The 14,708-nt window shown below is 38.9% G+C and overlaps 1 protein-coding gene across 1 annotated transcript in view; it reads right to left on the bottom strand.

Annotated features, from left to right (window-relative positions):
• The window catches only part of LOC122912930 (fatty acid desaturase 2-like protein FADS2B), a 38,079-nt gene that overhangs the window by 10,398 nt on the left and 12,973 nt on the right, over positions 1–14,708 (bottom strand). Inside the window, exons 4-6 of the mRNA XM_044259329.1 lie at positions 12,772–12,873; positions 6,139–6,264; positions 1,977–2,037 (exon numbers count right to left, since the gene is read on the bottom strand). Coding sequence (XP_044115264.1) covers positions 1,977–2,037; positions 6,139–6,264; positions 12,772–12,873 — 289 coding nt within the window. The remainder of the gene's footprint in view (positions 1–1,976; positions 2,038–6,138; positions 6,265–12,771; positions 12,874–14,708) is intronic.

The raw sequence follows: 14,708 nt of genomic DNA, 5'->3' as shown, positions 1-14,708 counted from the left end.
AAAAACCAAACAATCCAGTTAAGAAATTGGCAGAAAACATGAACAGATATTTCCCCAAAGAAGACATCCAAATGGCCAACAGACCCATGAAAAAATGCTCCATATCTCTTGGCATCAGGGAAACACAAATAAAAACTGCAATGAGATACCACCTCACACTAGTCAGAATGGCTAAAATTAACAAGACAGGAAACAGCAGATGTTGGCAAGGATGTGGAGAAAGGATAACCCTATTATACTGTTGGTGGGAATGCAAGCTGATACAGCCACTCTGGAAAACAGTATGAAGTTTCCCCAAGAAATTAGAAATAGATCTAGTCATGACCCAGCAATTGCACTACTATGTATTTACCTCAAAGATAAATATGTAGTGATCCAAAGGGGCACCTGTACCCCAATGTTTACAGCAGCAATGTCCACAATGGCCAAATTATGGAAAAAGCCAGATGTCCATCAACAGATAAATGGACAAAGAAGATATGGTATAGATGAGAATATTACTCAGCCATCAAAAAGAATGAACTCCTGCAATTTACAATGACATGGGTGGAACTAGAAGTATTGTGCTAAGTTAAATAAGTCAGTCAGAGAAAGACAACTACTATATGATTTCATTTATATGTAGAATTGAATAAAAAAAAACAGATGAACATAGGGGAAGGGAAGAAAAAATACAATAAAATGAAAATTGGCAGGGAAGCAAACCAGAAGAGACACTGAACTCTAGGAAAAAAACTGAAGGTTGCTGGAGGGGAGGTGGTGGGTGGAAGGGATATTTGGGTGATGGGCATTAAGGAAGGTACTTGATGTAATAAGAATTGGGTCTTATATGCAACTGATGAATCACTAAATTCTAACTCTGAGACTTAAAAAAAACAAAAAAAAATCCAAAGCATTTTGCTTATGATATTTTTTATTAGTATCAGAATTATTTAGTTATCCTATTGTCTTTCAAGCCTGAATCCACATTCATATCTAATAATATATATATATATGCATATACACATATATGTGTGTGTGTATATATATATATATATATTTGTATGTACCTGTGATTTTTGCTTATATTGGGTGCAGCTATCATGAAGGATATCCAGTGACTTGTGTTTATAAAGTGGGAATTCAAACATTTGCAGGATTAGTGAGCTTCAAAAGTTGAATAGACATGCCAACCGTTCTCCACTGAGAAACTGGACAAAGTACTATGTCTTCACAGTTATGCTTTTCTTGAATGCTTTTTGATGTCGAAGACACTAGCTTAGAAATTAAAAACCCTTTATCTTACAAAATACACTTTGAATGATGGAAGGTTTTAAGCATCTTTACAGTTGATTGTTTCAAATATTGGCTTTATATAAAAAAATAAGCATACTAATTTTAGGCTCTTTGTAGTAGAATAGTTTAAATATTCTACTACTAAATAAATTTTGCTGCTTGGGCCATTTTAAGTACTACCTTAAAAGTAAAATAGATACTGACATATATCTACATGTCTCTGTCCACCAAAATATCTTCTATAGCTGTAAGTAGGCCATGGGAATAACCATCTCTCTTTTACACAGAAGTTTAACAGGTGCCTTTTATTCCTGAGATTCTATATTTTCTGGCTGCACTCTGCCAATCCTTTGGTATTCTTTTCCTATCTCTTTTTCTTCCCTATACAAATACCACTATTCTTTTCTTCTTGAAAGATGTTTAGTCTTTCAAGGATGAGAGTACCAGATGCAAAATCTCTTGATTGGCATCCTGACTTCCATCTCTCTTGAAGCATCTCGTGAGATGCACATAAAAAATATCTATTTGCTTTTCCATTTTCCTTTTCAGAGTTTTGCCCCAGGAAACCCGAGATAAGACATGCTGCTCTTCCCAGTCATAAGAACATAAGAAGACATGGGCTTGTCTGTGAGAGTGCAACAGTGAAGCTGTCTGGCTTGACCTGATGGGATGGTAAAGAAAGTGGCTTCAAGGAAACTCACCCATGTAGAAATACAGGTGCTGCTTTTCATAGTCAATGAATTTGATTTTCTTCTTGCCATACTGAATGGAGAGAGAATAAAACTAAAATAAGAGACAAGACTTCTGGTCATTACACTCAAGGACAATGCCCTGTGTGTGTGTGTGTGTGTGTGTGTGTGTCTAAAATCTCTGTAGAAAGAACCATCTGGTCAGAGTTTTTTGGCTATCAAACTTAAAGTACTAGAAGAACCAGAACGGTAATAAGAGGAAATATTGAGGCACATTTTTGCTTTAATTAAATGTGGGCAATTCTTGCATTTGACTACGGGGATTGTGATTAACAAAAATTTCCAGGTGATGGATATCGGGGAGGGTATGTGCTATGGCAAATGCTGTGAGTTGTGTAAGACTGATGAATCACAGACCTGTACCCCTGAAACAGATAATTCTCATATGTTAATAAAAAAACCCACAACAATTAATGTTAAAAAATTTCCTAAGGAAGTCATTTTGAAACTTTTTGTCCTTAAATGGAGTGGAGTGGTGATCAGAAGGAATATTTCTGATGAACTTTCCTAGCTCATCTTAACTGTGGTGTTTAGAATCCTGCTTGAAGCCAGTCTCCATCTCCATCCATTCATCCAACAGATATTTATCAAGTGGTCATGTGATAAAAGATATAGTCATGCACCTCTTATCTGTCCCATCTTTCCTCCTTTATGTTCTCATCATGGATTTAAAACTGTAATTTACTATTTCTAAAGCATAATGATATTATGTACATCTTTTTTTGGGGGGTGGGTGTAATGAGAGGAAGAGGGAAAATCTTAATCAGGGACCATGTCCACTGAAGAGCCTGAAGTTGGGCTTGATCTCACAACTCTCTGAGCTCACGATCCAAAATCAAGAGTCAGATGTTTAACTGAGTGAGCTACCCAGGTGTCCCTACATACAATTTTTTTAAGAAAAGATTTTATTTATTTATTTGACAGAGAGAGATCACACGTAGGCAGAGAGGCAGGCAGAGAGAGAGGGGGAAGCAGGCTCCCTGCTGAGCAGAGAGCCTGAAGCAGGACTCGATCCCAGGACCCTGAGATCATGACCTGAGCTGAAGGCAGAGGCTTTAACCCACTGATCCACCTAGGTGTCCCCCTACATATAATCTTAATACTGGGAATTTTATTCATTTTCTAGTAATCTCCTTAATTTAGCCTGTGCTCAGCACACAAGGACAGCAAATACCCTGAGGGGAAGTGTAGAGGTAATGGTTATGTCTCCAATACCTAGTAAACATACAATACATCTTTAGTTGAAAGAATGAATGAATGAATGAATGAATGAATAAATAAATGAAAATTTACATCTCTGTATTTTTTTCTATAGTTCACTTGGTTACAACACTATGGGCAACATTTGATTTCTACCCCCCTTTCTTTTTTTTTTTATTTTTTTATTTTTTTATTTTTTATTTTCTTTTTAATATTTTTTTGAAGTTCAACTTAATTGATATATAGTATATTATTAGTTTCATAGGTAGAATTTAGTGATTCATCAGTTGCATATAGCACCCAGTCTACCCCCCTTTCTGTTGATATCTTCCCTCTTACATATAAACCTTTTTCTTTTGTATTTGGATAGCAGGGTTGACTTTTGCTTCTCTACTGTCATAGATAAGAAATATCATGGCGATAATGTTATAAGAGCTATTTGCAGTTACTCCCAAACCTCCAGATATTTAAGTAGTGGGAAACATGGAAAAAAGAGCAGGTGGACCAGGTTACACCAGTTAGAATGGCCAAAATTAACAAAACAGGAAACAACATGTGTTGGAGAGGATGTGGAGAAAGGGGAACCCTCTTACACTGTTGGTGGGAATGCAAGTTGGTGCAGCCTCTTTGGAGAACAGTGTGGAGATTCCTCAAGAAATTAAAAATAGAGCTTCCCTACGACCCTGCAATTGCACTCCTGGGTATTTACCCCAAAGATACAGATGTCGTGAAAAGAAGGGCCATCTGTACCCCAATGTTTATAGCAGCAATGGCCACAGTCGCCAAACTATGGAAAGAACCAAGATGCCCTTCAACGGATGAATGGATAAGGAAGATGTGGTCCATATACACTATGGAGTATTATGCCTCCATCAGAAAGGATGAATATCCAACTTTTGTAGCAACATGGACGGGACTGGAAGAGATTATGCTGAGTGAAATCAGTCAAGCAGAGAGAGTCAATTATCATATGGTTTCACTCATTTGTGGAGCATAACCAATAGCATGGAGGACAAGGGGCGTTAGAGAGGAGTAGGGAATTTGGGTAAATTGGAAGGGGAGGTGAACCATGAGAGACTATGGACTCTGAAAACCAGTCTGAGGGGTTTGAAGTGGCGGGGGGGTGGGAGGTTGTGGTACCAGGTGGTGGGTATTATAGAGGGCACAGCTTGCATGGAGCACTGGGTGTGGTGAAAAAATAATGAATACTGTTTTTCTGAAAATAAATAAATTGGGAAAAAAAAAAGAGCAGGTGGAAAATTCCTGGGAGATGGCACACCTAGATGGAGACTGATTTTGAGTATCACTCCAAAGGAGGGCTCTATGTCTTTTAGAACATGAACATATGTAGAAAGGTTGGCAGTAAAATGAGAAGGAAGGGAAAGTTCAGAGCTCTTCAGAACCATTTTTTATGTAAGACAACTGAATTTTAGAGTTTAAATAATTTTAAGCAATGCCTTAGGCAGTAGCTTTGAAATTATATCACATAGAACTATAAGGTCTAGGGACATGTCCCAAGAGCAGCTGTAAATCTTGGAGTGGTGAGCTCCATTATTTGTAAAGAGGTAGCATGTGTATTGAACATATAGTCCTAAGGAAGGTACTTCTGGAGAGGGTCATCCTGCTTCATAAAATTCAGTAAGACAAATCCTTGCTCTGTGGGGATGATTAGAGAAATCAGTGTCAAAGAACTAATGATGTGTTTTATGGTGACTAACATAACACAATTAAAAAAAAGAGAAATAAGTGTCACATTTTTGATGATGAGTATAGGAGTCCACAACCATCACAGAAGTCCAGCTTGGTTGTAGCCATTGTCAAAAGCAACTGATTCATGATCACAGCCAGAGACTTTTTTTTTTTTTTTTTTTTTTTAAATCTAGTCAAAAATCTGGTTCTTAATTCACCTGGAGAAGGTCAGGTCTTCCAAAGCTGGGAAAACTTACTTTCAAAAAGTTGCACGATTTTTCTTTAGATAGTGCCAAGTGCAGGTAGCAACTGACAGAGCTATACTCTTTTATTTTTAATAAAACTCCTAAATTCTTTTAAGAAATAGAAGCCTCTTTCTAAGTACCTGACTCTCAGGATGTATCATTCCCCTTGGAGGAGAAATACCTTTCTTTGATTATCCTTGTACCCTTTTTTTTTTTTTTTTTTTTGAGGTGAGACTTTTTCCTAAAAATTTTGGTAGAAGTCCTTCACATGATGATTTTAAGTTGAGGTTAAGAAAAAAAAAAAAACCACAAAAAACCAGCAACTGAGAAATTCTGGAATTGACGTTTCCCCTCCTTTTCCTTGTTTAAGAAGTCCAAATTAGTGGTGAGATCTCTCAGTGTCTTACAAAGCATTTGGGCTGTTCATGTATAAATGAACCAAATAAATACAAACTAAAAATACCAGCATAGCCTTTTCTAACTGAGCTAGAATTAGTTGAGATATCTAGTTATTCAGGTATTTGTGATCTAATGCTTACTGAATGTACCAACATGTTTTCTCTGAACGAATGTCTCCATATCCTCATTAAACTTTGGAGAGTCATTGTCAACCTTAGTGACCTGGTTTCATTATCTAAAATTATCTGTGTCACCTCAGAGGTAATGATGGCCATTGGGCAGGGATCTGTCTGTCACCAGGATTGCTCAAGCAGGGTGATGAGTTATCATTTTTCCTGTTATAGGAGGTTGGTTGGATGTCTTCAAGGTTGTAGAATCACATGCTCTACATCTCTCTCTATTCATACAACCCCAGTTTCATTATTTCATGTCTCTGTCCTGGGCTTAAAAGAAGGACACATGCTCTGAGAATGTGCTTGAAGCGGGAACCTCCCGCTTGATTTTTCCTGGACAAGATCATAGCTGTTTCCAGGAACCACTTCCAGGAACATTTCTCATATGCTTGGGAATTCTAAACCTACCTTGACAGGTTGTAAATCTCCAACCAGGAAAAGTGGGCCCACATCAATATCTGGGTCTTTGGGGTAGATGTTTGTTTTTACATGATGTTGGAAGTGTTGGTTATTCCACCATTTTGCTGAGAGGCCCTGAGGAGAAGAGAGAGTTTATTAGTGGTGAGATTTCTCTTCTGAAATGTCCTTCTTTGTCAGAGTTTCCTGCATGCATCTCTAAAGTCAAAGACATCTGCACTTCTTGTCTTGCCTTAGGCCATAGAATGACTCATTGGACAAAGGCTTTCAAAACCTACAAACAAATAACTATGTGGTCCAGGAACACAAGTTCAGACTAATGCAATTCCTGATTATGAAATTTCATAAAAACCTGTGGCAATGAAAAATTTTTCCATCCCTCTTTCTTTAGGGGGGGCTCCTCATTTGAAAAAATTCTAAAGGTGGGTGGGGCAGAGAGTATTCTTATTTTAGAAATAAAGAAAACTCAGCTCTAAAATTTTAATTAGCTTTGGGGGGCATAATGGTGCCAGGAATCTTGCTTTACTGAGTATTTCAAAGAACCATGGATCTGAAATGATTTCTTAGGGGGGCTTGACTCAGAAGATTGATGTTCAGGCTTCAGTGCTCTCATATAAAAATAAAGAATAAAGATATTTGAATTGATGTCAAGCTCAAATGATCTCTGATTAAGTTGTTTGTGATTTTCTCTCAATTACAGTCTGAACGTTTTCATAGAGCTAAGATTTGGAAGTTCATCGATGTGGTTTCATGTCCTGGATGTATAAATACTGTTGTGTGGTTTGGGTAATTTTCACTCTCTTTGAGGCTCTAGTCCATCTTCAGTAAATGTAATATAATGACATTTACCTCCATTAGTTTTTTTGGGAGACATGAGATGATATATGTAAATTGTGGGTACATTGAGATATTCAATTTCTCTTCTTTCCCTCTATTACATTAATCACTACAGAAGAATAAAGAGCATTTATTTTTTTATTGAATTTTTGACCCCTTTCAGTAACTGGCTTATATGTATTTTAGTTCTTCACTGTTCAATACAGTAGCCAGGAACCACATGCTGGTTATTGAGCACTTGAAGTATGACTGGTCAAATTAAGATTCGCTGTATGTGTATAATATTAGATTTTGAGACTCAGGATGAAAAAAGGAGTCTAAATACCATATTAATGATTTTTCTATTGATTACACATTGAATGATAATATTTTGAATACATATAAGTGGGGTAATATAGGTACCTTTTAAAATTTGGCTATTGGAAAATTTAAAGTGATTGATGTCATTTTTTTTTCCAATTTATTTATTTTCAGAAAAACAGTATTCATTATTTTTTCACCACACCCAGTGCTCCATGCAAGCCGTGCACTCTGTAATACCCACCACCTGGTACCCCAACCTCCCATCCCCCCGCCACTTCAAACCCCTCAGACTGTTTTTCAGAGTCCATAGTCTCTCATGGTTCACCTTCCCTTCCAATTTACCCAAATTCCCTACTCCTCTCTAACGCCCCTTGTCCTCCATGCTATTTGTTATGCTCCACAAATGAGTGAAACCATATGATAATTGACTCTCTCTGCTTGACTGATTTCACTCAGCATAATCTCTTCCAGTCCCGTCCATGTTGCTACAAAAGTTGGGTATTCATCCTTTCTGATGGAGGCATAATACTCCATAGTGTATATGGACCACATCTTCCTTATCCATTCATCCGTTGAAGGGCATCTTGGTTCTTTCCATAGTTTGGCGACCGTGGCCATTGCTGCTATTAACATTGGGGTACAATGGCCCTTCTTTTCACGACATCTGTATCTTTGGGGTAAATACCCAGGAGTGCAATTGCAGGGTCATAGGGAAGCTCTATTTTTAATTTCTTGAGGAATCTCCACACTGTTCTCCAAAGAGGCTGCACCAACTTGCATTCCCACCAACAGTGTAAGAGGGTTCCCCTTTCTCCACATCCCTCCAACACATGTTGTTTCCTGTTTTGTTAATTTTGGCCATTCTAACTGGTGTAAGGTGATTGATGTCATTTTAATGTGGCTTACATTATATTTCTGTTGGGCTATGCTGGTCTAGACACTGACATCCCCTGTAGAAGGGGATGGGTATGTTTGAAAATCTTCAAGTGTCTTGTCAATCAACATTGTCTTTCCATGGTCCTTGGAGAAGAGCCCTCTCTTAGCAAACTTTTCCTGACCCCATCAATCAGGAGAGATACTCTCTTTTCACCTCTAACACCCCCTACTATTCTTAGAGTAAAATCTCTCTTCCTTCATCCCCGTATCTCTCCCCTGAATCTCACGCTTGAAAGGGCAGACACTTTCCAAACATTTCCTTTTTTCTGGATCATGATAAGTCAAACTCAATGTGTACTCATCAATTTTTATTCCCTCTTCTGGGGCTCCATTGAACTCTGCATTATCCCATCAAACTGATGTGGGAAACAGAGGCAGAAGAAAAATTATTAAATTTCCTTACCCACTGACAAACCCTTGGAAAGGCAGAGTGACATTCCTCTAGGGACACAATTACCTCCACCTGGAGGATTTGCTAAGGGCAAAGGGCAATCCTATCCTGATGGACCCCAACCTCTACCAGGCTCCTGAAGTCTACTTTAACAATTCTTTTGAAAACTTTATCTCTAAACACTCCAAGATAGTCTTGACAATCATTACCAAGCATATGGCCCATTGAAACATATCTAAAGAGTCTCATGACAAAGATTTTATTACCAGTAATAAACAACCTTTTTCCCAATAATAGCTAGCCCCTCAAGGTCCTGGAAACCTTGCTTCCAAACTTCCTTAAAGACTTACTCTATCCCTGAACCCCTCCCAACTTACAAGTATATAATGGACCACTCCTCACAGTCCCAGGGCTTTAATAAACCACCATTTTGCACCAAAAATGTCTCAAGAATTCTTTCTTGGTCATTGGCTCCGGACCCCACCCCACCAAACTTCACTTATATTCTAAAACTCCATCAAAACAGCATACCACCCACTCACTCTTACAGCTGTGCATTTGTACTGACCCATTCATTATCTATTTTGAAGTAGATCCTATGCACCAGACACTGAGTCAAACATTGGAATACAAAGTCAGACATGATAAAATGGGGTTCCCTCATTTATGAAACATACAACCTTAATAGGAGCAATAAACACACAAGGACACTGTAATAAGCAGTGATTCACTTTGTTAATTCTTTTGAGAACCAACATTTTGGCCTTTTCCATCAGCTGACCGTAACTTTGCAGTCAATGACTATCTGTGGAAACTGATAATAGGAGAGACAAGTTTTGATTCATGATAGGTTGGGGAGTAGATCTTGACAGCTCAAGTTTCTGTAGCTTAGAACAATGGTCAGAATAATTGTGAGTGGAATCTAAAGTAGCTAGCTCTACCTTTACCCCTGGGTCTGGAAGTCACAGTTACTGGAACCAAGGGATAGACTGATCCATGGGGATGTGAAGATTATTAGCTGCATGCAAGTAGGCTGCCCCATATCAAATGTCATCTAGAAACTACCCTAAAAGTCATTTCTCATTTCCAAGTGAGGTCCTTTCTCCGTGCAGTATAAGGAATCCAAGCCTTGGCCTGAAGCCATTTTTTGGCTTGAATTCAAATCCCTGCTACTGGATGTGTGTGGCCTTGGGCAAAATCCTCATCTGTGAAATAGGTAAAAAGAGGATTACAGGAAATAACATGCTTGACTCCTCCCTCCCAAATTATTTTCAGATGTAGTCATAGAAGCAGGATAGGCCAGTTTCAAGGTAAGTCTTAGTATCAAATATTTTGTCTCTTTGTCCCTATAATATACTTTGATTCTTATAGTTTTCAAACTGTGTATACTGGGTGTTGGGGGAGGGGTTGAAAGATACACCACAGGGGGTCGATTTGGATTTTGGCATTGCACAAAAATCCAAAATGTGTGCAGATATTTAGCAGTGTGTTTTCACAAGGGTTCTTTTATTGCTATGAAGACCAGGCATACACATTTGCTTAGTGCAGTGAGTGAAAAAAAAATCCCTCCCCCCCATAAAAACCCAAAACAAAACCCAACTCAATGTCTGTGCTTTTCCAGGAGGAGGGTAAATGGACATGAAATCAAGTTTTAAAACTTAAAGTTGTGATGTATGTAAGGGTCTATTTAGCCAGAGCAGTCCCACCTCGGTGGAACAGCCATTTTGTTTATGCAGTAAAACTTAAATTGACACTGCCCCCCCCCCACCCAAGGGAACTTACTTAAAAGCCAGTCCAGGAAACCAGTCCCAGGTAACAAAGCCCAAATACAAGGGTGGGTCAGGTCAGGTAGAGATAACAGCCCTAATGCAGGGATGAGTCCGGTCAGGTGGACACATCCAATCAGTAAAGCTCACATACTGTCTCCCTAGCTACAAGGAGTGTGGGCCCTGCCTTTTGGGCGCCAGTTCTCACTAAGGTGATAGGCTAGTTCAAATGTTTACTATGGGGTGAATTGTAGTTCAATTGGCCACCGGTCTGTGACCTAGCATGACCATACTGCTGTCTCTGTGTATTGGCTACCTGTGTGTGGCCAGGCTCAACCACATGGCCTTTGTTCTATAAAAGTTAGTCTGTGAGGCAGGGAGGGGTCGCGCTCTCTGTAAGAGGCGTGGCCCTGGCTGGTCGGTTTGATTCTCCATGCTTGGCGCGAAATAAAGCTTTGCTTGACCTTCGCTTTGTATCAGTCTTGCTCCTTTAATCACGGACCCATTATTGGGGGACCCAACATTGGGGACCCAACAATGTACATAGAAGGTGAAGTTGTTGCTGCTTATATTATAATTGTTATAATTGTTATCTCCCTCCTGCCTGCCTATTCCTCCTGGATAGTTTTCTCTCCTGCACAGAGTGAAGCCTATATTCATTTTTCTCAAAATTCACTCACTGGTTTTGCGGGCAAAACAGCGGAGTATAGTCGATTTGCTTTTTAGAGCATTTCCCATTTACTTACTTCGCTCATGAGTCATCAAGGTTATATTCACTTAAACTAGTGCAAAATTGTTTCTGGCAACACAATTTACAGAGAGAGAGCAGTGTAAGAATTTGGACCAACAGGAAAGCAGTGACTTTTTAAAAGCACCAGAGAGGATGGAGCTTGAAATATTGCATATACTAGCACTGAGTCAACTGTCAGTTATCTTCAGGCTACATGAGTCCCCCTTTTCCTCTGACTTCCTCAAAACAGAGAGAGTTGGAGAGCCCATTACCTAGTTCTCACAAGGACAGAAGAAACTATATTTGCTTTTATTCTGTGGTAAAGATTCTGAATGGATGCAGAAATGTTTTGTCAATCCAGCACTGGTGGATAGAAGGCAGAGCAGTGTACCTGTAGGAATTTTCCAGTTAAATGAGACTTGGCACATAAAATGACAGTATATTTTTCATTCTAACCAATTTGAGTAACAGACATAATTCTAATATGAACCTAGATCCAAGTCTGTGCAATTTAATCTACTTAAACTTAGTTTGCTGAACCAGAAAGAGGGTTGATAAGGCTGTGATTTTAAGTGTCTTCCCATTCAATATAAAACCATTGTGTTAAAGCAAAACACATAGGCTCTGAGTCAGTGCTTATGAGTTTTTCCTAAAATGACCTGGCTCAAATGCAAGATTTGGCTTAGTGGAAGGCTCAGAGGCACTTCCTCCCTTCTGGGCCAGAGTACATAGTCAATAAATCCTAGAATGTCATAGAAAAGCACAGATTCAGTTTAAGTCCTAATCTTAGAGATGAGAACACTGAAAACCAGAGATGGAATATGACTCAGTCAAGATCACACAAGGAGCCTTATCATAGCCAGGCTAAAACCCATTCCTAGCAGTTCTGTACTGCTACCTTGGTTCACAAAACCACCCAATCATCCATCCATCCATCAACTCAGCAAATGCTATTGAAATTGAAGGCCTACTATGTGCCAGGAACTCTGCTAGGTGCTGCATTGCAGCGGCACATAGGACAATGTGCCTGCCTTCGTGGAGCTTATGTTTGAATTGGGAAGGGAGACAAGGTCAACTGTCACCATCACCACTGCTTTTTCTAGCAGTCTGGGGTTTGTAGTCCTTGACTCAAATGGTGCCATCTGACCTTTCTGGTCCATTCTCTTTCTCTTCACTTTTTTCTATTCTGCTGCCTTTCCTTTATTTCTTCATACCCTATTCTTCCAAAACTAATCAGTCTTGCTGGATTCCTGTATCTTTCTTGCAGTAAATGTTCAGACCCCTTCTATGAATGCTCCCATTCATGATTTTACAAGGCACATCTTCATTTATAAAGGCACAATCCTTGTCCTGTGAGGTGGTTTCTTAATGGGGCTTCAGGGATTGGGCCAAAGAGTTTATTAGGGTAAGAAAAGATGTTGGAACTTCCTAAATAAAAATAAACTTATCTCCATAAAAATTTAACATCCCAATCTTAGCATATGTGCTATAATATTATATACATATTAGCATATACATAGTATCTACATTACTAGTGTATTTACACTTATTTATAAATCTGTTTGTGCACAAACATTTTTTACTGAGCTCACGAACTTGGAAACCACTGCATTAGGAAATGATGTCTGAGAATCCCATCACATTCCCCTAACATCCTGTACCTTGAGATGACTCATCAGAAATTTCTGCATCAGGTGGTTCCACTTGGAGTTTGTAAACACGGAAAGGTGTCCTGAATCATGCTCCAGGAAAAAACTCTGCATCTAGAAGAGAGAAGTTGTTGTTAGAGAAATTGGGGGAGTGTCAAGAAGAAATTAATAACTAAGTCTGCTTGTAGACTCAGGAGACCTCTGGAGAGGAACTGTGGGGGATCTCAGCTGACCCCAAGCTATGTTCACTTTCTATTTCCCACATGTTGGATTCTTTCCCAATTGTGTGCCTTTGTCCATGGGGTTCTCACAACCTAGAACATTTTCCTTGCCACTGTCAAAATCTTCGAGTGAGAAATAGAAAGAGTATGGCCTTTGGAGTCATGCAGATTTGGGTTCTTAACTGTTCTTCACCATGTAAGTTTTGCATGGATTGTGGCAAGATACTCAGTAGCTCTGAACCTTAACTCTTCTTCTGATAAGTACGGATAATAATACCTTACTCATGGACCATTTGGTATCTTAAATACCAGTAAAGTGCCTGGCTTATGCTAAGCACCAAGAACTGTTTGTTTCCTTTCTTAAAAACAAGTTGACTTTTCAAGAAAAAATTAGCATAAAATTCTGGAGTTAACATGGAAAACTTTCCCAGATATACCAAGGAGAATTAAATGTCTTTTTCTGCTTTAACAGCACATACTTGTTCTTCTCCTTAGCATTAATGTCATTCTGTTTAGCAATTTGGAGCATCAATCTCCTGCACTTGAAGACTCTTTTCCCAAAGGCAAGAACCGGGTGCATTTCTTTTCATGCCCACAACACAGTGCTGTGCTCACAGAGGGCTATGTTCAGAGATTCATACTTCATTCAACAAAGATTTATCAAATATTCTGCTATGTGTCAGTTGTTGATTATAATTTATGGTAGAATCCATATGTTCTTCTTTAAAAATTTAAATTCCACTTAGTTAACATACAATATAATATTAGTTTCAGGTGTATAATATAGTGACTCAACACTTGCATACAACCTCCAGAGTGCTCATCACAAGTGGCCTCCTTAGTCCTCATGACTTATTTTACCCACCCCCAACTCCCTCCCCTCTGATAACTATCAGTGTGTTCTCTATAGTTGAGATTCTGCAATTGCAGGGTCATAGGGAAGTTCTATTTTTAATTTCTTGAGGAATCTCCACACTGTTCTCCAAAGAGGCTGCACCAACTTGCATTCCCACCAACAGTGGAAGAAGGTTCCCTTTTCTCCACATCCCCTCCAACACATGTTGTTTCCTGTCTTGCTAATTTTGGCCATTCTAACTGGTGTAAGGTGATATCTCATTGTGGTTTTAATTTGAATCTCCCTGATGGCTAGTGATGATGAACATTTTTTTTTTTGAGTTTGAGGAGTTCTTTATAGATCCTGGATATCAACCTTTTGTCTGTACTGTCATTTGCAAATATCTTCTCCCATTCCGTGGGTAGCCTCTTTGTTTTCTTGACCATTTCCTTGGCTGTGCAGAAGCTTTTGATTTTGATGAAGTCCCAAAAGTTCATCTTCGCTTTTGTTTCCTTTGCCTTTGGAGACATATCTTGAAAGAAGTTGCTGTGGCTGATATCGAAGAGATTACTGCCTATGTTCTCCTCTAGGATTCCGATGGATTCCTGTCTCACATTGAGGTCTTTTATCCATTTTGAGTTTATCTTTGTGTACGGTGTAAGAGAATGGTTGAGTTTCATTCTTCTACATATAGCTGTCCAGTTTTTCCAGCACCATTTATTGAAGAGACTTTTTTTTTCCACTGTATATTTTTTCCTGTTTTGTTGAAGATTATTTGTCCATAGAGTTGAGGGTCCATATCTGGGCTCTCTACCCTGTTCCACTGGTCTATGTGTCTGTTTTTATGCCAAAACCATGCTGTCTTGGTGATCACAGCTTTGAGATTCTGTTTC

The sequence above is a fragment of the Neovison vison genome, chromosome 7 (assembly GCF_020171115.1).
Source record: "Neovison vison isolate M4711 chromosome 7, ASM_NN_V1, whole genome shotgun sequence".
Classification (NCBI taxonomy): Eukaryota; Metazoa; Chordata; class Mammalia; order Carnivora; family Mustelidae; genus Neogale; species Neogale vison.
The sequence above is the reverse complement of the archived record's forward strand: the minus strand, read 5'-3'. Positions and strand labels throughout refer to the sequence as shown.